Genomic DNA, 24,726 nt, shown 5'->3' with positions numbered 1-24,726 from the left:
TTTCTCCATGTATATCCTTACATATCTTGTGCTAAATTTTTTTAACATGATTCTTTAGAGTTTCCACCAATTAAACTTGTTATAGAAGCTAGATTTGATTTTCTATGGTTCAAATTTCTTGTTCTTGTTCTTGAACCATGAATTGTGTTGAGTTTAGGTTCCTTTAAGTTTTGTCTTGTTATTTTTTGTGGCTGAAACCTAAACCATAAATTCTTACAAAAACATTAAAGTAGAAGAAAACCTCAAAAATCTAGAGTGACTTGTTCACCTATTGTAGTTTTGCCATACCATCAAACACGTCAACCACTTTCTCCCATAACTTTCTTATGTCCTCAATTAAGGGACTTAGATAAACATCGATGTCATTTCCTGACTATCTTGGACCTGAAATCATCATAGACAACATAATATATTTTCACTTCATGCATAACCATGAAGGCAGGTTGTAAATCATTAGTAGAGCAAGCTATGAACTGTGGTTGGTGCTTAAGTTACCAAAAGGATTCATTACATTCATAGCAAGTCCAAGCCTAAGGTTTTTTGTGTCCTCCCTAAAATTTGGAAACAAATGATTAATTTTGTTCCATTGGGGAGAATCAGTCAAATGCCGGAGTAATCCATTATTTCTTCTCCTATATGTATGTCATCTGAGGTTTTTGGCATAATTTGTACCAATAAATAATCACTTAAACCTTAGAATTATTGGAAGATACCAACACACTTTTTTGGGGGATTCTTTCTTTGTACTTTCATCATTACTACAATCATCATCCTTCATTTTGTATTGTGATACCCCACACTTGGGGCATTTATGCATTTCTTCAAACTCATTTATGTACAATATGCAATCATTTGGGAATGTATGTATTTTTCTAGTACTCTATACCCATATGACAAAGTAGCTTCTTTGCCTCAATTATTTTTCAGCTACTTGTTTTCCTTTGGAAGCATCTTTCTCAACACCTTAGGTAAATTGATATAGAACTCTACACAGGAAAATTAGTATAGAGTACTTTTTAGAACCATCACAACTTTGATTCATCTGAAATTGCCTATTTTAAACTCCCTTTTGCCCCTTTTACTCTGTGAAGTTATCAAGTTATCACAATTAGGTATTCAATAAATATGTTACTAATTGCTTTAGAGTCTACCATGATCAACTTAATTATGACAGCTTTGATTGTTTAACATATTACTTACTGACTAAGATTGAAATATTAGCTAAAATCATTTGTCATATGGATTCAACTATCTCATTTACTAGCATTTGTACCCCTGATAATAGTTTTATGGGACCATTTGTCTTACACTTCTATATACTTCTTGTATTTGTTAGATTTATGCATCTCTTGTTAACTCAAGTTGTTTCGGTTGTTTTTGAAAATTATGGGGATGTCAAAAAAGATTCTCAATTCTTACTCTAATTATTATACACATCATACTCAATTATGCCACATAAATTTCTGGAATCATCACAAACAGAGTAATCGTTAATAAATCTACAGAAAATGCTTAAATATTTCCATATTTTAAACACACAATTTCAGAAAAGTTAAAAGTTTTGCACAGAACCATTGCAACAATATTATTACCTTCCTGTAGCAAACTGTTAACACCCTAGGGCTAGTTAGATCTAAACTTCCAAGTTCAACTCCATCATTTTTGTCCTTGTTTGGCACATATACGAAAAACAAGTAATTATGGAAGAATTTTAAGAAAAAAGTCAACAAAAGTAATAATTAACTTCATCTTAGAATTGAAGTTGGTATGAGTTACTGAATAGTAGAGATCTTGGGATTGGCTATTTCCTTTTTGGCATTCTTTTTCTTTTCATTCGAAGTATGGATTTGACTGTAGAATGCTAAAATTGGCTTAGAAACATTAAGGCCAACTGTAAATAAAATGGAAATAAAATCGCACTCTATTTTAAAAATCATGAAACAATATATCTAAGGATGAAATAATTGTAACACAAGTGATGTCGACATAAATAAATGATTTTACAAGGCAAGAAAGCTTTAAATCTACTCTCAAAATCCACAAACCAACCGCCTTGCAAAAGCCCACAATTAGGAACTACAATTCAATGATATAAAATTATGCCTCAAATCTAATCTTTTGAATTGCACATGAATCTATAGCTATTTTGGTTAATAACAAAACCAGAATATTGCATAAAAAAATCACACCAACTCACCCACCACCTATTTGACAAAAACTCCCAATGACATTAAAATAAAACCAAAATATTGCATCACATAAATCACACATGAATTTGTTGCATTGTGAACTTTCAGTCAACATAATACTTGTTTAATTGCAATGTCACAATATTGTAGTAAACAATGACAACATAGGTTGACTAAATCATAACAATGAAAGGACAATAAAGTAAGTGCGCAAGTATAAACAGTCTAACATATATGCAGAGCCAGTTAGTCAAAGATTTGTGATCCTTTATTTATTTAGGGAAACAAAGCCTATGTATGCAGTGTTGTCAACTGTAGTAATACTTAGGATGGGAATTTTTTTTGTCCTTTTCTGAGTATTGAAATTTGCATGGAAATTTTAGGGTTCATGTGTAGGATCTCAAAAAATTCAAGCTAGCCCCATGAAAGTTAATATATGTTCCAATCATGAAAAGTGTGAAAGACATTCTTCACAATTTAAGTTGACAAAACGTTTCATTGCATTCAAACCTGGTTCTTGAAGTGCAAATATGCAATACACACGAGTATGTAAGGACTAGCAAGCAATGTCACTCCAAAACAAGTACTACATGAGTACAACTAGGGAACAATAAAAAACCACGAGGGTTAGGGTTTGAATTGATCAAAACATGGAACAAAGGAAAACAAAAACAAAAATGTGAGGAAAAAAGGGGAAAGGAAAAGGAAAATGGAAGCAAAAATGTGAGGAAAAGAGGTAAAAGGAAAACAAAAACATGAGGAAAAGAATGAAAATAAACCAAAACATGAGAAGCATCATTGTGGAAGAAGACAGGCGGTAGTGACGCGGTGGCGAATAGACAGCGATGCAATGGCAAAGGCCATCACAGCGTGTAAAGGGTTCGAAAGACTGAGGTGCGAGAGTGAACTATGGTTTTCGAGTAAGCTCAAGGTGCCAGAATAAGACTTTGGGAATTAGAAATATCAAAGTGACAATGTTGGTTTCTAAAAAAACCGTTGTTAACTAAGCACTGACAACATTGATTTTTTTTAAAAATGATGTTAAACTTCCTCTAACAATATTGATTTTTTAAAATTTGATGTTAAACATCCATTAATGACATCAATTATATTACAACTGGTGTTAAAAATGACATTTTATTTACAAAAATGTCACCATGCATTCGTTAAAATTGGTTTTTGTAAAACTAACATTGATTAGGCGACATTGAAACCATATTTTCTAGTAGTATAGTTTTTATTGACTACAAATGTAAAGGGATATAGTAAGGTTTCTATAATGATTGTTCAAGGGTAAATATAAATTTTGCAAATCAAGGACACGCAGGCGGCAACTTAGCATATATCAACTGACTTAAGGATAATAAGTCGATGACAAGATCAAAAGCATCATAAATAAAAAATACTTTAGTGATAACCAACTTATAATGAATTTGTAACAACCCTCAAAATGGGGACTCCAATGTAAATACTTATAATAAGACACGTGAATATTAGTGACATGATAACAACACTATAAACAGATACCCGTAATAAAGAAACATTGTCCACCCCATCGACTATGACAAAATCGGACCCAGGAGAAACATTGTACTACTTGGTTATAGCTTAAGAAGCAATTAGTGCAACACTGGTCAAAGATAACAATAAGTCTCAAAAGTAGGTGTACTTTGTAAGTCAAGCCCTTCAAAAAATTGAATTTTGATATCCAAAGGTGGAAAAAGGTCATTCTGGCTCTAGTATTTTCAGCCCAAAGATTACGACCATACTTTCAAGCACACCAAATTATAGTAAGGATTGGTCAACCAATCAGGCAAGTACTACACCACCCTGATTTAGTAGGAAGAATGACAACTTGGGCCATTGAGTTGTTGGAAAATGATCTAAACTACCAGCCAAAACAAGCACTCAAGGCCTAATCTTTGGCCAACTTCATAGCTAAAAAGACACCAACTGAGAAGGAAAGGCGGCAAGAGGAATTACCTTGGACTTTGTTTGTCAATAGGCCATCCAACAAAACATGATGTGGAGTAGGAATCTTATTAGAATCCCCACACGGAGTTGTGGTTGAACAAGCATTAACCATAGCATTCCTACTCACAAATAATCAAATAGAATATGAGGCATGTGTAGCAAGTTTAGAGATAGTAGCTGACATGAAAGCCAAAGAGTTAAAGGTATTTAGCGATTCCAAATTAATGGTCAATCAATTGAATGGAGAGTTCCAAGTTAAAGAGCCAATTTTTCAAAGTACATCGACACGATTGAAGTAGTAAAAGAAAAGTTCAAAGAGTTGGAATTCACCTACATTTCAAGAGAAAATTATGTGAGAGCTAATCTACTCTAAATACTATCCAACATTGAAGAACATAAGGGAATGGACAATGTTGTCCACCAAACACTCCACACCCTGAGATTCATAATGATGATAGAAAGGCAATAAAGTTGGATGGCGTTGACCTTAAAGTACATATAAAATGGAGTTGAATCGTAAGATTAAAAGGAAAGGTAGAAGCTACAAAGAAGACCTGCCAAATATTGCATAATAGATAACAAACTCTACAAAAAAGGATTCACTTAACCACTCTTGAAATTTCTGAGAGCAACTAAAGCAAAATATGTAATGACTAAGATACATGAAGGGTGTTGTGGTCAACATTCTAGATGCAGGATTTTGGCAAGAAAAATACTAAGAGTCGACTATTATTGGCTGACTATTGAGGTTGATACAGTCAATTATGTACAAAGGTGCAAAAGATGCCAAAAATGTGATGACATACCACATGCATCGGCAAATGAAATGCACAGCTTGGCATCCCCATAGCCATTCATCTAGTGGGGGATTGATATACTAGGACCTTTTCCAAGGGCTCCAGGGCAAGTCAAATACTTGGTTGTAGCTGTAGACTATTTCACTAAATGGGTCGAGGTAGAAACACTTGCTACCATAACCTTTAAAAAATTTAGAATTTCGTATTTAGAGAGATAATCTTCAGGTTTGGGTACCTGATGTCATATTGACCAACAATGGCACTCAATTCATTGATAGACAATTTATTTAGTTGTTATCAGGGGTGAACACCAAGCAGAGGCTTACTTTAATTGAGCATCCTCAAACTAATGACCAAGCTAAGGTAGAAAATCATATCATTTTGAGAGGCCTAAAGAGAAAAGTAAAATAGGCCAAAGGAAGTTGGGTAGAACAACTGCCACATGTCTTATGGGCCTATAGAACAACTCCACATTCCTCCACAAGGGAAACCCCATTCAGAATGGTATATGATATTAAAGCGGTCATTCCCATGGAAATAGGGGAGCTAACCTTAAGAATTGTGAATCTGAACTTGAATCACAATGACAAAAGCATCAGGATCGAGCTTGGACTCATTGAAGAGATGAGAAAAGTCGCCATTGTAAGAGATGTTGCACTGAAAAGAAACTACTAGGTACAATAAAAAAAAGTCATCTCGCGTGCTTTTGAAAAAGAAAACTTGGTCTTGTATAAAGTCGACATTGGTGGGAAAAACAATCGCTAAGGAAAACTTGTAGAAAGCTAGAAGGGCCATACAAGGTAACAACAAAGATCGGGAAAATAGCTTATATCTTGGAGACACTTTTGAGAGACAAATTTTTATGCATTTGGAACACATCATACCTGAACATATATTATAGTTAAGTAAAGGAAATGCCAAGGGTAAGAAAACTACAAAAATATGTCATTAGATATGTTTTGATTTTTGTAGGAAAAAATGGGTAAGATATACACTACTCATGTATCCATTTCACGAGGTGCATCAATAAATGAGAAAGTTTCCACAATACCATCTCAAAATCCATAATCGGAGAAAAGTCCTATTGTATGAAAATGACTCGTTCAACTACAAGTAGCACCCTAGGAAATGGGTTCCCAAACTAGGGTAAGCTCTTATTGAAAGAGGACCCACAAAATTTGTAGGCACCCCAAGAAATGGGTTCCCAAATTAGGCTAAACTCTTATTGAAAAAGGACCTACAAAATTTGTCGCACCTTGGGAAATGGGTTCCTAAATCGAGGTAAGACTATTATCAAAAAAGGATTTACGAAATCTGTAGGCACCTCGGGAAAGGGTTCCCAAACCAAGGTAAACTCTTATTGAAAAAGGACCTACGAAATCTATAGGCACCCTAGGAAATGGGTTACTAAATCAAGGTAAGCTCTTATTGAAATAGGACCAATGTAATTTATGGGAACCCCAGGAAATAGGTTTCAAAACTAGGGTAAAACTTTTACTGAAAAATGACCCACAAAATTTGCAGGTACCCTATGAAATGGGTTCCATAATCGGGGTAAAACTCTTATAAAAAAGGACATAAACTTTGTAGAAACTCTGAGAAATGGGTTCCAAACCACTTCAAAAGGATTTACACAAAATGATCAACACACAAAAACATGGGTTAGCTTAACATGCAAAGTGAAATGTCGTTGTAAATCGGCAACATAAAAGGATTGCTGGTCAGAGAAAAAAATAAAAAGGCTAAAAGCCAACATATAAAACAGACAACAAAATATAGTTAGAAACAGATCTTATTGTTCAACACTGTCGATGTTACATCCTGGACCAATCCTTACATTGGATCACTCTATATCCAAAATCAAGGAAATGTTCACTCTTGATGACAATAAAACAAAATTGAGCAAACTTGGTCATCATCAGAAGTACATAGCCAACAGGTGCAGCTTGGACGAATTTCTGGGAGCTTCAACTTATTGACAACAAAACCAATTACAGGGCATGTATCCTATGATTGGGCTGACTAGAGAAAGCCAAAACAAAAATTAATGAATGTTAGTCAGCTTGGATGAGAGGATCACACCAGCACGCAAGGACGAGTGTGAATAATGGTGCCCTATGGCCACAACGACATTGCACTTCAGAGGGAGGCTCCAAATGCAAAATCTACATTGTCAAAACAAGTCGATGACGAGACGGTCTTGCCAATGGAAAGCTCCCAAGAGTAAGCTATAGGAAGCATACCAAACTAGTTCACCACAAGTCCACACTGTCATTGACTGAGGGAAAAGTCAGCAAGTTGAACAGAGAAAACAAACGCGTAGTCTCTGAAATTGTCCACCTTCATTTTTTGTCATGCAAAATACCTTAAAGAAAGAATGAAACTAAAATATTCCTCAACGTAAGAAAGGAGTAAAAAAAAGGCAAGAAAATTGATTCAACATCATCATTAGCCACCAAAATACCCTCAACTTGAAGCAAAAACACAAAAGTTCAAGGTATTTTGGATGACTAATAAAGAAAGCAAAGAAAGAAAGAAACTGAAGAAGAAGTAAAAAAAAAAAAGAAGAAGCAATGAGGGTTTATAGACAATAGACCACTAGAGGCATCCAATAAGAAAAAAGAAGCGTTAATTGAAGCAAATAAATGTGGAATCCATTTTGTGTTAGTAAAAATCTAGGACATGTTCTCGAGAAAAGAAAAAGTCACAAACATTAAATAAAGTAATAATGAAGTACAAAATCAATTACACCAAACTGACACAAGAGTCGTGGAAAAATAAAGTTGAGAAAATTGTGCAAACACTCCAAAGAAAACCTAGATTGGCGCTAAGCAAAAGTTGTCAAATGAAGATACAAAAAGACTAGCCAGATTTAACTCTTTACTTGTTAAGCCGGCATTGCTTCTCTGAGACAATATCGACTTAGGGGAAATTGGTCCAGGGTATATATTAACTTTCTACTTGTCAAGCCGACATTGCCTCTCTAAGACAATATCGACTTAGGGGAAACTATTCCAAAGTAAATATAAACTTTGAATATCAAGGACACACAAGATGCAACATAAAGAGCAACATAAATGGCAACGACTAACTTGAGGATAATAAGTCAACGACAAGATCAAGAGCATCATAAATCAAAAATACTTTAGTGATAACCACCTTATAATGACTTTCTAAAAACCCTTAGAATGAGGACTCCAATGTGAATACTTATAATAAGATACATGGCTAGTAGTGCCATGACGGTAACACTATAAATAGATACCATGTAATAACAGCGTGGCTCTCCCACATTTATTCAGACTCGACCCCTCCCTTTCTGTCTCTCGTTCTCCATCTCATTTTAATTCGCGCCACGTAAAATGTATCACATTCCGTGTCCTACACCGTAACCATGGTCATCTTGGGAAGAAGCAAAATTAAACTTCTTATCATTGTAAGAGTCTAAGACATTTGTGTATTTTAACTATTATTTATTGAATTTGGATAAATAACTCATAATTGAGTATATTTTTGTAGGGGAAAAATGCAGAAGACACTCTAAATTTATTTTTGAAAATTATTAAGGAAAATTTCAAATTTAGTTGTTATAAAAGAATTGGAGGAAATATTGATAGTGTTTCGGAGGTACGTATTAGACAATTGAGATATGTTACCAATGCCCCCCTATTGGATAGCCTTGGACTGCAAATTTATAAGGATTGTCCCTCAATGCAATGCATAATGGGCATGTTTTTTTATTTTTGGATCAAATGTAATTTTTAAAACAAAATGCATTTGATAAAAATGGAACTAAAATAATTTTTAACTTAATTTTGAAAGACTTACATTTATTTTAAAAAAATATTGTGAATTTGAAATTTAGTTTAAAAAACACACTCTAATTGGGTTAGTTTCAAGTTATTTGTAAAAAAACAGTTATTTTAATAAAATAAACAATTTTCTATTTCTTTAGTATGTTTGTCTATGTTGCTTCTGCTTGAAAAATATTTTTCCCCTTAAAAAGAACAACTTTTTGCTTATTTGAGAAGCAAATCCTATTTGCTTATTAATCAAGTACTTTTTTTTAAGTTACTTAAATATGTTCTTGATCCCTAGTAAATACTCAATTTTTGTGTTTGTTCCCTAATAAGGGTAAAATATGTTTATTGTCCTCATAAATATGAAAATGCTCGAAATTAGTCCTTGCAAAATTTTCAGTATATTTTTCGTCTTCACAAATTTGAAATGTATTTTTTTAGTCTCAGAGCAAGGTTTAGACATCTGAATCTATATGCATGGGTTTTTTACATTGAATATATGCGCAACCAATGTGAAAAATATCACGTTTTATATCGATTATAAGCATAACCAAAGTAAAAAGAAATATCTCATTTACATTAGTTATATGTATAATTGATGTAAAAAGTCATCATCATTGGTTTTAATTTAACCTAATCTACATTCGAGCAAAAAAACAATGCATTTCAATTTTACGAGAACCAAAAACGTTCTAAAAAATTTGCAAGAATCAATTTTAAATATTTTTATATTTATGAGGATAAAAAACATATTTAGCCTAAATTTTTGCTTTGCATTAAGTTTATAATAAAATAATAATTTTATTTTTGATTCTTGATATATTATTTTAGTTCTTGATAAATTAGCGAATTTTGTATTTGCTTTTTAATAAATTAAAGAATTTTATTTTAGTCCTACAAATGAAAAAATTTATCAGAAAACAAACACAAATTCATTAATTTATCATGAATTAAAAAACTGTCAAGAACCAAAAATAAATAATTTATTAGAAAACAAATAGAAAATAAATAATTTATTAAGATCAAAGATATATTTAAATCTTATAAATTTAAACAAAGTGACTCATTATATTGTCACCAACACCAACGGTGGACCTGCAACTCAAGGCTGATGCTAGGTGCACCTAGCATTATTGCTGGTGCACCCTGCACTTAAGGAGAAAAGACTGAAATACCTTTGATCCGTAAGTCTTTTAACTTGATTCGTATCAACCTTACGAATCAACTTGATCCATATGATTTACGGACCACCCTCATGCACACCCAGCACAAATGCGAAGAAAGCGCAGAGACAGTTTTGACATTTTCAAAAAATGCTGGGTGCACGTAGCATCCACCGCAACTGAACTGTATCAACCCGTCGAGGCCCAGCAGGTTGATGTCAAAAACGGTGACCCGATCCGGGTTGAGTTTGTAAATTACTTTTTCCTTGAAAACGCATCGTTTCTGTTTCACTAACTTCGTCTGTGTTCTCAGTTCTCATTTCCCGTGAACGTAGCTCTGTTCTCTCATCTCAAACCCACACAACACCGCTACACTGTTGCTCCTGCAAGTTTGCCGCGCCACGCCGTCCTCTGACGGTGGCACTGGATCCTAACCATCTCCTCTCTGAAGTAACCATCACCTGGATCCTTACCGTCCCTGTCTTAATCTCGCATCCTTGCCGTCGTCGTCGCCTTCGCTGAGGCTGCTGGAACAGCATCCAACGGCGTCCCTTTCTGAACGGCGAGGTAATGTACTGTCTGTTTGAGGTATGTGAATTGTTTAACTTCAAATAAGGTTTTTCTGTTTTTGAATTGAGGACAAGTTCCAAAACTGGGAATTGGTGGACAGGAGTAAATCTGTAAGTGTTTCTTTTAATTTAGATTGCCTGTTGATTGTTATTTTATACCAAGAAGCATTGGATTGACTTAATGCATGAGAAAACACCATTCTTGCTTGTAATCTAAATAGTCATTTGTCAATTTTCTGTGAGGAGATTATTAAGGTGGCTACTATTATGTTTTGATTTTAGTTTCTACTAAGTAGTGCTTGATTTTGATCTTGCTTGCTATATAGTTTTTTGCTCTGTTGGGAGCTACTGAAGCTCTGTTATTTCATTTCCTATTTTGTGAGAAAATAACTATAATTGTTGAACTCAGATCAACATATATACCACACATTAAAAGGAAAAATGAGGTTCTGCAATAGATTGGCAAGTATCAAAATTTATACAGTGGAGGAGTAATAGGAAACTTAGCAATTAAAATCATTGAATGCCATGCATCACACGGACTCTAGGAGTAATCCAATATTCTATATTTTTTATGTCTTAGAGTTCAACTGCATGAGGATGAAAATTACTTCTATTTTTTTATTCTGTTCTATTTTTTTTTATTCTGGAAAATGACTTATATTACTATAGTAGTATGCTGGCAAAGGAGATATTATTGGGGGTAGGGAGGTTTCAGTGTTGTTAAATGGTGGCCACGGTGGCACCATGGCGGAGTTGCGTTGCGGTTTTCTGAAAAAATGCCACTGAATAGCGGTGGTGTGGCGGGTTAAAGATGGCGGTGCCATGGCGGCCGCCATAGCCATGGCGTCCATGGCGAATGTGGTGGCGAGGCGGAAAATGGCGAAATTTGTTTTTTTTTTTGTCCGCGGTAGGAGTTGGGCTGACCCGACCCAACCCTACCTGGAAACTTAATGAAAACCATGACCCCCCTACCTTTCAGAACGCAGCTGCAACCCTCGAAGCTCCAATACAGCGCGACCCCTGCAACCAGCCACGACCTCGGAACCAGCCACGACCCCTGCAACCAGCGACGACCCATGGCGTGAACGGCGGCGACGAGCACGAAAGCGACCACCCACGGCAACGCGAACGGTGGCGACGAGCACAGCGTGAACGACGGCAACGTGAACGGAGAAGACGACCCAGCCAGAACCGCAACCGCGACTTATACTGGTGGGTGGGCCAAAGCCTTTTTTTTGTTTTTGCTGCTTGACACCCCTTTTTGCTATCTGCAGCTTTTTTTCGTTTTTCTATTTGACACCCCCTTTTACTTTCGACAGTCCCATTTTTTATTTTTTTTCTATTTGACACCACAATTTTTTTTTCTGTTCAGTCCTCTTTTAAATGGCTGAACCATCATCTGATGCTGCTACTGCAAGTGCAATGAGGAAAAATAAGGCAGACCCAGGCTGGAAATATTGTCATTCACTAGTGGAAGGAGATACAAACACCATTGTTTGTAATTTATGTGGAAAAATTACAAAGGGAGGAATAACCCGAGCCAAACAACACTTGATTGGGAAGTCGGGCAACGTTGCAGCTTGCAAGAAAACTCCCCCAAATGTAGTCGAAGAGTTGAAGGAATATATGGCTACCAAAAAAAGTGGGACCACTTACAGTACTTCTGGCAGTGGTAATATGAAAAATATAAAAGATTTTGAATTTGGTGAACCAATTGGATGTGATGGAAGTGAAAAAGATGAGTTTGCGGACTCTTGTAATGTTGCTGCAAGTGCAAAGACAAAGTGTGGGACTAAAAAAGGACCAATGGACAAATTTTGTAAGAATCCAGAAAATGCAATCAATCGGAGAAAAATGGAGATGCTGAGGCAAATGAACATAAGAGAGTCAATGGATAAGAATGAAGTATTGAAGGTGCATCTACATATTGCTCGCTTTTGGTACCAAGCAGGTTTTTCATTCAACCTCATTAAATTGAAAAGCTTTGAGAACATGGTTGCAGCCATTGGTCAATATGGGCCACATTTGCCCATTCCTAGCTATCATGATATCAGAGTTCCACTCTTGAAGAAGGAAGTTGAATATACTGAAAATTTGATGAAAGGCCATAGGGAGCAATGGGTCAAGTATGGTTGTACTATTATGTCCGATGCATGGACTGATCAGAAACAAAGATGCATCATTAATTTTTTGATTAACTCTCAAGCTGGTACCATGTTTTTGAAGTCTGTTGATGACTCTGATTTTGTAAAGACAGGTGAAAAGCTTTTTGAGTTGCTTGATGCCATTGTGGAGGAAGTTGGAGAAGAGAATGTTGTTCAAGTTGTAACCGATAATGGGAGCAACTATGTTTTAGCGGGTAAGTTGTTGCAGGAGAAAAGGAAACATATTTATTGGACTCCTTGTGCAGCTCATTGTATTGATTTGATGCTTGAAGATATTGGGAAGCTTCCCTTGATAAGGAAGACAATTAGAAGGGCAATTAATCTAACCTTGGAAAGGCTTCACAAAGAGAAAGCCAATATTAGAAAGATGTTTACTTCTGATGAATGGACCTTGAACAAGCTATCTAAGGAGCCTAAGGGAAAAGAAGCTGCAAAGGTAGTGCTCATGCCTTCTTTTTGGAATAGTATGGTTTACACTCTTAAAGTCATGGCTCCACTTGTGAAAGTGCTTCGTCTTGTGGATGGTGAAAGGAAACCAGCCATGGGCTATATTTATGAAGCAATGGACAAGGCAAAAGAAACAATTATCAAGTCTTTCAACAACAATGAAAGCAAGTACAAAGATGTGTTTGCAATCATTGATAAAAGATGGAATTGTCAGCTTCATAGGCCATAGCATGCAGCTGCCCACTTCTTAAATCCAGAGTTCTTTTATGACAACACTGACTTGGAGTTTGATTTTGAGGTCACCAATGGTTTGTTTGAGTGCATTAAGAAGTTGATTCCACAATTTGATGTGCAACAGAAAATTCTAACCGAGTTGCATCTTTACAAGATTGGTGCTGACCACTTTGGTTCCGACTTTGCAATGGCTCAAAGGAAAACCCATTCTCCTAGTAAGAAACTTTTATCATACTATTTTTTTTATGTATTAGTGTTATAATTCAGAATTCTAAGTTATACTCTTGGTTGGTAATTGGTATTGCAGCATATTGGTGGCGAATGTTTGAGTCACAAACTCCAAATTTGCATAAGCTAGCTATTAAAATTTTGAGTTTGACTTGCAGTGCTTCATGATGTGAAAGAAATTGGAGTGTGTTTGAGCAAGTAATTGTGACAAAACTCTAACTATACTTTTTAATTTTATTTAATTTTGATGATCAAGTTTTATTTTGAGTATATTTGCAATTGAAATCAACATTTATTTGTTATGTTGTAGATTCATTCCAAAAAAAGAAATAGGCTTGAGCACAAGAGGTTGCATGATTTGGTGTTTGTCAAATACAACCAACAATTGAAGCAAAGATATAATGCAAGAGATGAAATTGATCCAATTTCTCTTAATGATATTGATGTATGCAATGAATGGCTCGTGGGAGATGGATCAAGAAGATGATAATGATGCTGGAAATGATTTGGTATTTGAAGATGATGATACTCTAAATTGGGCAACTGTGTATCAGGCTTCAGGGGTTGGAGAGTGTAGGATGTATACTAGGCGGAAAAAGCAAAAAACAAGTGTTGCTGCTGCCCAAACTTCTAAAACACAGGCAATGGTTGTTGGATCTTCATCAAGGAAGCAAAAAGCAATCCAAGAAAATGATGAGGATCTAGATGTTGAGGAGAATATTGATGTTGAATCTGAAGAAGAAGAAATCATGGTCAATTTTGAGGCGTCTGATGGGGAAGAGGGAGAGGGAGATGCTCCATTACCATATGATAACAACGAAAATGATTATGTTGGAATTGGAGAAGATGATTAGAGCCTCAACCTTCACTTTGCACTTTTCATTATATTTTTATCATTTTCTTATTTTGAACTCTTTAATGAGTTTATTTGGTGTTGGTACTTGATTATTATATGAACTCATGAAACTTTTTTAGTTTATTTGAATGCAATCTTTTATTTTTTTCAATTTCAATGAGTTTATATATATATATATATATATATATATATATATATATATATATATATATATATATTTATTTATTTATTTTTTATTTTTTTTGTCCGTCATAACATCCGTCATTTTTCACTAGGCCATCCGCCATATTTTTATGATGAATCTTTGACTTTCCTCCATGAACCACCGTCCGCCATTAACAACATTGGGAGGTTTATAGTTTTGGGTGTCTATTGATCATTTTCCATATATTGATCATTTCTAGGCGTTAAATAGCATGTGGGTGTCTGCTGATCATTTTCCTTAGTGAAATTACCATTCGGTCCTTGAACTTTCCCCTGACTGCTTCATTCATTCATTCATTCCCCAGTCCCCCTCCCAAAATCCAGGAATCGCTCCCTATCTTCTGCATCTGTGCTCACACAATGTCTAAGAAAAAGCTCTGCATGCCCCTTTCAACCCTTCTGAGACGCAGTTTAACTTCATTTCCCCAACACTTCACTTCCAATTTCTCTCCTCAGATCAAACTCTGTCTTCATCACTCATCACCAACCTTTGCACCCCCTTCTCATAACCCCGCCTGCGATTACTATTATTCTCTCAGATTTTTCGGGAAAAGCCTATGCTCGAAATCTGCTGAGGAAATCCAACGTGGATGCTGGAATTGCCACACTGTCCCTCACTCGGAACCTTTCCTCGTTTGCGAGTTGTGCCAGTGCATTCAGCCCGTGGATAGCTCCATTGACTATTTTGACATATTTGGGGTGTAAGTTTCTGTTTCTTTTATTTTATTTGTTTTTTGTTCGGGGTGTTGAAATTGCTGGCTAAGTTTTCTTGTTTATAACAAAGGAGAAAACTTACACCCAATTGTCTGGGTGCTTTTAGTACTACAGTTAATGTTCTCCAATCTGAATTAGAGTTTTACTTCCTTAATTTGTGTGATAAAAGTTTGCATTAAAGATTAGCCTAGCTCAGGTGATTGAAATTCCAATTCTGATTGAAGAATTCCATTCCAAAAAAAAAAAAAACTGAAAAATATAGGAATTGTATATATAAGTTTTGTCCTTATAACAATTCATCTGTTTTTCACCTTAGTTGGTCAATACTCAATAGAAATGGAAAACAAGTATGTATATGGATATTGTTAATTCAGTTTGTTTTGACGGAACATAAAACTAGTAAGGTGAAACCGAATATTTTGGGTTGTTAGTTGTGGTTTGTTTGCTTTTGTTTATTGCTTGCTTCATTTTCAAGCAGGAAGAAAAATTATAATCTTTTATTTGTCATAATTGAGTCTTATTTGAATTTTGAGTTTCATTGCAGGGGCTGGGAATCAGTGGGTTAGTTTTTGTGATGGTGAAAAGAGAAATATATTGATTTAATGGTTGAGTTTAAAAAGTTCAAAATCATTTTTTTTTTAATTTTAAACAGGGAGAGGAAGTATGACATAGAGGGTGAGAATTTGGAGGGCAAGTACAAAGATTGGCAAAAGAAACTGCATCCTGATTTAGTACATTCAAAATCTCAGGTTGGCATGATGGGGTATCCTTTTCTCTCCCTTTTTATTTCTTTTTTTCTTTTTGATCTTTCTTTTTATTCTTTTTGTTTTAGAGGGGGATGGGGGAGGGTAGTGAAGTTGAATGCCTTTATGGAGAAACTAAAAGATTTTGTTTTAATTCCTTTAATTGGTTAGAAAGAAAGAGATTTTGCTGCTGAACAATCTGCAAGGGTCATTGATGCATACCGTACACTTAGCAAACCTTTGTCAAGAGGAATTTACTTGGTAAGCATACTTGTTGATGCTTCATTACTGTAACAGAAATCTCTGCAGAATTTGAAAATCTTAAAGTTTAATGGTGATGATATATTTGTGATGATGAAATTTAATTTTTTTATTTGATTGGAAGCAAATAAATGAAACATCTCATCAATCTGCATGTTTGTTTACACATCTGAGACTTGCTTACAGTGAAATTTCTGAGTAAAAAATTTAGAAACAATGTAGAAGCTAGTTTGTCTTGCTTCCTAATTTATGTGGATCCTGTTCATCAAACACCAAACTAAACATGCTAAATATAGGTTCCCATCAATGTCTTTAGTTATGTTCAATTTCAATTATTTCTTCTGTGGTGTTAGTAAGTAATATTTCTAACAAAAACTAACATTTGCCAATAAAAAAAATGTAATGTGCCATTGTTTTCAGCTGAAGCTTTATGGAGAAGAAGTTGACGAAGAACAGACAATTTCAGATCCAGAACTACTTGCAGAGGTAACAGAATAGAGCCTTATTTGTTTTAAAGGTGAAATATCCTTTTAACTTACTTTGCATGTAAACAGATTGAGTGGATAATTATCCTCTTTGAAGCTTTCATCACGTTTCATTCTCAAGGTTCATTTTGAGAGCTGTACCCTATAAATGGGAACATTTACAATTGTGTTGTCATTGGGTGTGGTCGTAAAGAGCCCGGGGTGGGGGGTAGGTGGCAGTATTGAACCTTACAGTAAAATAACAAATTTTAAAATATGTAAAGTACAAATCAGCTAGGTATATGTTCAAGGAAATGAAAGCAGCATTTTATCACAGGAAAAACATTTTCCTCTTTTCTTCCTTGTCCTTCTTTTTCTATTTTCTTTCTCTTGAAAACAAATTTGCTTCCTTTTTTCCAAAACTTAAAATCTGGAATTTATAATATGGTAAGATTAATGGTATATATTGTTGGCTATCTCTTATCTCATCCTTCCCTCTTCTGCAAAAGGAAAATCTACCTTCCAATCTTATTATATTGTTAAATTTGCTGGCAGATTTTGGAAATCAGGGAAGCAGTTGAAGAAGCAACTAACTCTGAGACTTTGAATCACATTCTCTCTGAGGTATGTATGGAAACTCCAATTTGCAAGGCCGAAGTGCTACAAAGAGAATGCTTGATCAGTTCAAATATAGATTTTGAATTGTCATTACTTTGAGGTTTTTTCTTCGTGTCATGCTTTGATTGGTCATCCAGATGCAGGAGAAGCTACAAAATTGGTCCAATGCCTTTGGTCTTTCTTTTCAAACCCAAAACTTTGAAGAAGCAAAAATGGCAATCAGGAGAATGACTTACTATAGTCGTGTAATTGATGAAGCTGTAAAGAAGCTTTGATATAAGGTAATATCTATATTTTCTTTTGCCTGATTCATTGCGCTACACTCTGTAGAAGATGAAAAATAAGAAATTTGAAAAGAAATATTTCTTGTGATAAAATGTGCTTTGTGCTTACTGGAAGTAGGTCAATTAGAAAGAAATGATAATAGGATGATAACTGTTTTCATCTCATCCATTATTTTTTAATGCAAATTCAGAAGCTTGAAATGGGAGTTGAAAACAACTGTTATTGCTTAAAATAAATTTGACTTACCTGCCCCTTTACATACTAGAATTCATAAGATGAGATTGATCAAGAATTTTCGAAGCCTACCACTTAATACCTCCCAAAAACTCTTGTGGAGGTAACCTTAATTTGAGTGTAACGACCAGAGGAATTAATTTCACTGTGTATTCATTTTTGAAAAAAGATGTTATTATCATTTTCTATCCAACATATGCACACTCCAGCACAAGTCTACATGACTTTTATATTTATTTTTTTATCCGTGGGAATCGAAAACAGTGTCAGGGTGTTTACAACAACTCATGCACCCTTGCTCAACCAAGTAAACTAGACCCCCTTGACTGCATGACTTTTATATTGAAACTAATTCTATCAGTTAATTTACACTGTTATATACAATATTTTCAAGGTCCCAATCAAGGAGGTAGAAGAGAGAAATTCTCTCAACCATTAACATGGAGCAGTGATTAATGCATGCTCCAAGAACGTTTCCACCATTTATTTTAAGTTAGTAGCCTAAAATTGATGTTAGTGTGCCTAAAATCAATTGTGGAAATATTCCTCGAGCATGCATTGAATGCTAGTCCAGGGAGCATGTAATAATGTCTCTGCAGGAAGTGTGGGATAATATCTTTTGCCCAAAATTTTACTATATAATCGTAAACTTTCTTGCTATTCTGTGTTATGTTTATATGAAGATTTACACATTACTGGACATTGCTGACACTATTGTTAATCATGTTTCCGGACATCATTACAGGTGTACCTTTTCTGCCTTTTGTGCTTCAAGATTTTTTGCAGTAAAATGTATCTCTCTGTCAACAACTGATGATTGTGCTGATACATTGTTTCTCTAGTTTACTCCCTTGGAAATGTTATAGAGAGTTTTTATCTTAAGCTGTCTCTGCTTGTAGTTCTGCTTCTGATTCCTTTACTTTCATGTTATTAATGTAGAATTCAAACACGGACCTTTTGCTTTGGGGGCAAAATAGATCAGTTGGCAGTATGAAGAATTTGCCTCACTTATCCCTATGAAGTGGCCTATACGTAAATCACTAATTGATTTGATCATGTCTCAATGGACCTTATTGCTTCTCTATGTACATGATGGAGTTCACATTTTGTCACTTAATGAGGCACATCCTAAGCATTCAACCTTTCAGATCGGCTGCATGCTACTAAGCAGCACTTGTGTATTCCTGAATATTGTTATTACGTACTATTTTCCTAACAAAAGAACTGTATGAGTATGACCTTGGAAATTTTGCTGCACTTGTATTATTTGATACAATAAAGGTGCATCATTGCGGTTATGAAATTTGATGTTCATAAACAAGATGCTAAATAGTACTCCATGCGATGTTCGGGTAAAAATATTGTTGATTTTTTAATTTAACATATAAAATATTAATTTTTTATAACACGGTTAGTATTATTTAGTAATAAAATAAATATAAAAATTAAAGTATTTTATTTTTTACCAAAGTAGTCTAATGATACATTAATACTATCTACAAAAATATTTTATTGTCTTTATAATTTATTTTTATATTAATAACGATAATCTACAATACTATAAATCTAATTTATTTTTATCTTATTGATAATACATAGTATAGTAAATTTTTTTCATTTTTATTATCATTTTAATCTAACAATAATTATTTATATTAATAGTTTTCATTATTTATAATAGTGAAAATAAAAATAATTTATTTAAATTATTTTAACCATTCAGACAAATAATCACACGGTTACATGTAATATATTGTTAAACTCAACGGTTTTTTTAAGGTAATTATTTAAAATTATAAATATAAATGATAAGCAGAAAATCAGTAGTACCATACTGATATTTAAATGGAAGAACACTCAGGCTCTTTCTAGCAGATTTGATATATATGGTAGATTAGAGGAAAAAGAATAAGTAATTACAGTGAAAAATAATTTTCACATTATCATATAATTAGTAATCACAAATTATTGATGATATAACTTTAGTTATTGCAAAAATAAAAATATTTATTATATATGAGAATTTATGATTGAATGACAACATATATTGTCATGATCATTAAATTCATTTAAATAATCATTTAGTGAGTTCTTTTATCTATTCAAATTTGGTCATGCACTCATTCATTATTATCTTTTCCGGATAATTATCACTTTCTTGAGGTTAAATTCTTTCACTTAGACGAGATTGGAAGTCAATTATAACGAGAAACTTAAATCACACAAATGCAACAATTTCCAAAGATTATGGAGAAATCAAGTTATGAGCTTGCGCTTTCTTCTTAGTTCTGATTTTTGTTGCAATACAACACGGGCTAAATCATGTTTACCTTCTCTGTTTAGCCCGTAAACAACAGTTCGAAAATTAATAGTACTTGGAACAATTCCACTGTCCAACATTTCAGAAATAAGTCTCATTCCTTCTTCAGATTTCCCAACCTTGCAAAGGCAAGTGAGGAACATAGAATACGTTTTAAAATCAGGAAAGGGTCCTTTGAGTTTCATACGGTAGAAGATATCCCACGCATCAATAGGCCTCCCAACGTTCATGTACCCACGTATAAGTGCAGAATATGTGACAATGGTTGGTTCATAACCTGAGTGTAGCATCTCCTCAAAAGTCTCAATAGCTTTCTCTACTTGTTTCTCTTTAAAGAAATGAACTATTAGTGACGTAAAAACATGGATGGTAGGTGTTATGCCATTCTGCTTCATGACATCCACCTTCGCTAATGCCTCTTCTAATCGACCCTTGCGCAGTAGACCATGAACAATGCTTCCAAAAGTTAGCTGGTCTATAATGAATTTTTCTTCTCCAACTTCTTCATGCAAAGCCAATGCTTCTTCCACTTTCCCAGCTCTACAAAGAGCTCTGATAAACAAGGAATAACTGAGAGGGACTGTGTAGCCAAAATTTTGAAGAGAATCTGTGCATCTCCTAGCATCCAACACTCTACCAACTTCACATAAACAACCAAGGTATGTTTCAATCAATTCTTTGTCAGGGACATACCCTGCACTAATCATCTCACCATATATTTTGAGAGCATCATCAACCTTTCTTCCTTTCCTCCCACAAAGGGCAATTATCAGATACTTGTATGTACTCCTACTTGGGACATAATCATCAGCTTTCATCTCTTTGAAACAATTCATGGCCATCTCAGTCAGACCTGTTCTGCCGTAAACCATTATCATGATTGTCCATGTTTCTGATGTTATTGGATAACTATTTCTTCTCATTTCGAAGAACAAGCTACGCATGTGCTTGAAATCTTTTCCGCAGCCTGCAATTTTGATTGCTATGTTGTAAGATTCTGCAGTGTGTCGGTATCCAGTTTGCTTTCCAATCCATGAAAAGAATTTTAAGACAGAGCTACCATGCATATTGCAACTTTGTAATATCTCCATAACCAGTTCTGGGGAGAACTGAATGATGCTTTTCTCCAATTTTTCTTGGATTAAGGACCAATCCGTAGATGATGAAAGAATCCTACGAATTTCGTGAACATCTTGCTTGCTGTAATTCTTAAGTTTTGGATGTATCAAGGAGCAATCTATTTCAGTCTTTGATTGGTCAACTTTCGCATCCTCTTCCACCTTAATTCTCAACGGTACTTGTTTGTCTGACTCCTTGAACTTTTCAGGATCAAGTATAGATGCTTTATGCACCTGCTGGATTTTCTCTATCACAGTAAGCTCCCCCTTATTCTTCATCCAAGTTATAACCAAATCCAATACTTTGTCTTGAATTCTACTCTTTGAAGCCTGCATTTCGTGCAATACCTTGACAATGTCATCTGTCTGTGAAGCCTTGCAAAGCTCCTTAATGAATACTGCAAATGATTTCCAAGTGGGCTTGATGCCTTGGCACTCCATACTCTTGAACATTTTCCATGCATCAGATATATGGTTTTGTGAAACATGCCCTGCAACCATAGCTGTTATTGCCACAACATCTGGTTTAATTCCTTTTCCCAGCATTTCATCATACAGCATGCAAGCTTCTTCATACCTATCCAACCTAAAGAGATGCAGCATCAATTCTGTATATGTGGAAATAGTAGGCACACAACCAGATTCTTTCATGCATTGAAACACCTCAAGCGCTCTGTCAACATCATTTCTCCCCAAATACCCATTTATGATAATCCCATGAACCCTCCCATCAACCATATCCCTTCTTTTCATAATATCAACAATCTCTAAAGCATCAGTAATCCTGCCTGCCTTACACAGTCCTCTCACCAAGGTCTCATAATTTTCAGGTTCAAGATCTAAATCTTTACTTTTGAGTTCACGAATCAGTTCCAAAGCCTCTTCAATGCTCCCAGAAATACAAAAACTCTTCAGCATACAGCCATGAACACATTTTTCTGGCATCACAGACAACCGTATCATGTCATTTCCAAGCAAACTAACAGCTGCAATATCTCCTGATCTCGCCATGCAGTTCATGACCATCTTATACAACCTCACATCTAGTACCATATCCTTCCGAACCATCTCATTGTAGAACTCCATGGCAATGTCTCGCTTCCCAGCACTGCAAAGCGAACAGATTATCGCTCCATACGAAACTGCATCCGGTTCACAACCACACCTTTTCATATTTTCAAAGGCCAACAATGCTTCACTAATTTTCCTTGCCTTCCCATAGTGGTTTATGATAATGGTCCACGTGTTAACATCCTTTTGGATTCCACACTCATCCATTTCTTCCACCAACTTCTTCACCAACCCAAATTCCTTAGCTTCTCTGGCAATGTGCAACATAGTATTATAAGTCCGCGTTGTGTGACTAAAACCATCCTTGAGCTTCAACCAATTAAAAACCCTCAAAGCCAACTGTGGCACCTTGAAGCACCTCTTCAACACCATGTGAAAAACCTCACTGTTCAACCCATAACTCAGATTCTCTAACCTCTCTTCCACAGAACTGGAATCATTTTCCACTCTAACGATTTCAGTAATCTCACTAACAACCCGACTCACATCTTTCTCACCCATATTTCCCATCTGGGCATCTTCCAAAATGTCAACATTCTGTGCGGCATTTTCACAAACACCTTTTGTGCAATCCAATTGGTCCTTCAAACCCACTTCAGAGTGCGGAGTTTCAAGTGGAAACAAAAACCCAGATGGAGATTGGTCTGGGATCACAGTATCAGCTCCTAGAATCTCCGTGATCTCGTTGAAAAGTGCGCGGGAAGCATCGGTGTCTGAGGGCTTGTTGTTGGAAAGTTGTTGCTGTGTTGTTCTGTGAGTGCGTGAAAATTTTGAGGCGTTGGAAAAATTCAAAACGTGGGATTGTGAGAGGAGAATGGAATCCCAGGATCGGATCTTGCTTAATGATCTCATGGGGAACTTGAAAATATTGTTGTCGCTCACTAAACACCTAATAGATCATCGTTCATTGCTTCAATTGCATAAACAAAAATGATACAAATATTTTCACCAATGTATTTTCATCAAACTAACTATAAGATATAATTGTGTACTCTTTATACATTCAAAAACTAAATCATTATTTTTGTTCTTTTTAACGGTAAATTATCATCAATTTACTTATATAAAGATCTTTATTTTTTTCGAAGACCAAAATTATTATTTACCTTAAAAAAAGTTTTATAAGGGAGAAGGATAATCCTATAAAAAAAAAAAGGAGAAGGATAAAAAAATTAAAGACTTAAATGTTTTTTTTCATAAATATAATATATTATTTTAAATTTATTATCTAAAAAAATACTTTTTTTAATTTATTACATGACATTTCCAAAATTTTACATTTGATATCTATTGTTGGTCTTCATAAATGACGACATGATAAAGTAACATAATAATATGACAAATTAATATAATATTATATCATCACTTAATCACTTAAATTAATTATAGGTATCAAAAATTCAGATAATAAAATAATATATATTAGGTAGTAGACTGAAAAAGAATATATTACAAATATAAAAATTATATTTAAGTAAAAACTAAACATTAGAGATATCAAAACCCAAAATAGTTTCGAAATGAAAATTTATTTACAATATATAAGTTGAAAACGAAAACGTAACGCAAAAGCGCCTGTGGTCTAAAGGATAAATTGTCTGACTTCTAATCAGATCATTGTGGTGGGGCTTCGAGTTCCACATGTTTAATCGGGTCTAACTTGACTAACATTGTGTGTATAATATTGTAAATTTTTCGGTATTTATTTTTTATTTTTATGAATAAAAAATATTTAATATGTTATATTGGCACATGAATTAAAACCATTTTAATTTTTGGTAAAAAAAATAATGCATATTTTATTAATGACTTCTTTTAATTATTTTTAAAAAAATTTATACTCAATGCACTATGATATATATATATATATATATATATATATATATATATCACATTTTTAACATTTTTTTATTTTTTTAAATGCTATTATTTAAGTTTAGGTAAACTCAATTTATCCCATTCTTAATCCAAAATTTTCTATATCTATATATCCTTTTAGTTAATTTAGACATCATGTCATTTTAATAGTTAACTCATACAATTTATTTCAATAATTTACTTCTTAATTTTAAAAGTCTTATTAATTTATTCTTATATAATAATAAAAATTATTTATAAAAAAAGACATTCACATTATATTTTATTTTTAATCAATTATTCGATAATGATAATTTTTTATATTGTTTTTATCCAAACTCTAAAACAAACTTCAGCAGCAATACATTGGAAATTAGCTCGCGCGTAACTGCTTATCAATGTTTATTTAAAT

At 34.3% G+C, this 24,726-nt stretch overlaps 3 protein-coding genes across 4 annotated transcripts; 2 read left to right on the top strand and 1 right to left on the bottom strand.

The window, feature by feature from the left end:
* Nucleotides 1-11,878: 11,878 nt before the first annotated feature.
* LOC114375887 lies at nucleotides 11,879-12,969 on the top strand. Its single transcript, XM_028333752.1, has 2 exons — nucleotides 11,879-12,854; nucleotides 12,944-12,969. Exons 1-2 carry the CDS (start codon nucleotides 11,879-11,881, stop codon nucleotides 12,967-12,969), a joined length of 1,002 nt encoding a protein of 333 aa, XP_028189553.1.
* A 1,873-nt stretch (nucleotides 12,970-14,842) lies between these two features.
* Nucleotides 14,843-19,266, top strand: LOC114393499 (iron-sulfur cluster co-chaperone protein HscB homolog). 2 transcript variants are annotated; one of them, XR_003662564.1, is made up of 8 exons: nucleotides 14,843-15,330; nucleotides 15,996-16,092; nucleotides 16,258-16,347; nucleotides 16,768-16,833; nucleotides 17,367-17,435; nucleotides 17,567-17,710; nucleotides 18,694-18,740; nucleotides 18,888-19,266. XR_003662564.1 is itself a non-coding variant. In XM_028354860.1 (7 exons), exons 1-6 carry the CDS (start codon nucleotides 14,990-14,992, stop codon nucleotides 17,702-17,704), a joined length of 801 nt encoding a protein of 266 aa, XP_028210661.1. In that variant the 5' UTR covers nucleotides 14,844-14,989; the 3' UTR covers nucleotides 17,705-17,710; nucleotides 18,888-19,266. The 2 variants fall into 2 exon arrangements, 1 of the variants encoding a protein (XP_028210661.1); XM_028354860.1 differs by lacking the exon at nucleotides 18,694-18,740 and having other exon boundaries at nucleotides 14,844-15,330.
* A 938-nt stretch (nucleotides 19,267-20,204) lies between these two features.
* On the bottom strand, nucleotides 20,205-23,309 carry LOC114375876 (putative pentatricopeptide repeat-containing protein At5g06400, mitochondrial). The gene has a single exon (XM_028333745.1). It carries the CDS (start codon nucleotides 23,307-23,309, stop codon nucleotides 20,205-20,207), a length of 3,105 nt encoding a protein of 1,034 aa, XP_028189546.1.
* Between the last annotated feature and the right edge of the window lie 1,417 nt (nucleotides 23,310-24,726).

The sequence above is a fragment of the Glycine soja genome, chromosome 2, assembly GCF_004193775.1.
Source record: "Glycine soja cultivar W05 chromosome 2, ASM419377v2, whole genome shotgun sequence".
NCBI classification, from domain to species: Eukaryota; Viridiplantae; Streptophyta; class Magnoliopsida; order Fabales; family Fabaceae; genus Glycine; species Glycine soja.
This window is presented reverse-complemented; position numbering and strand designations above follow the sequence as displayed.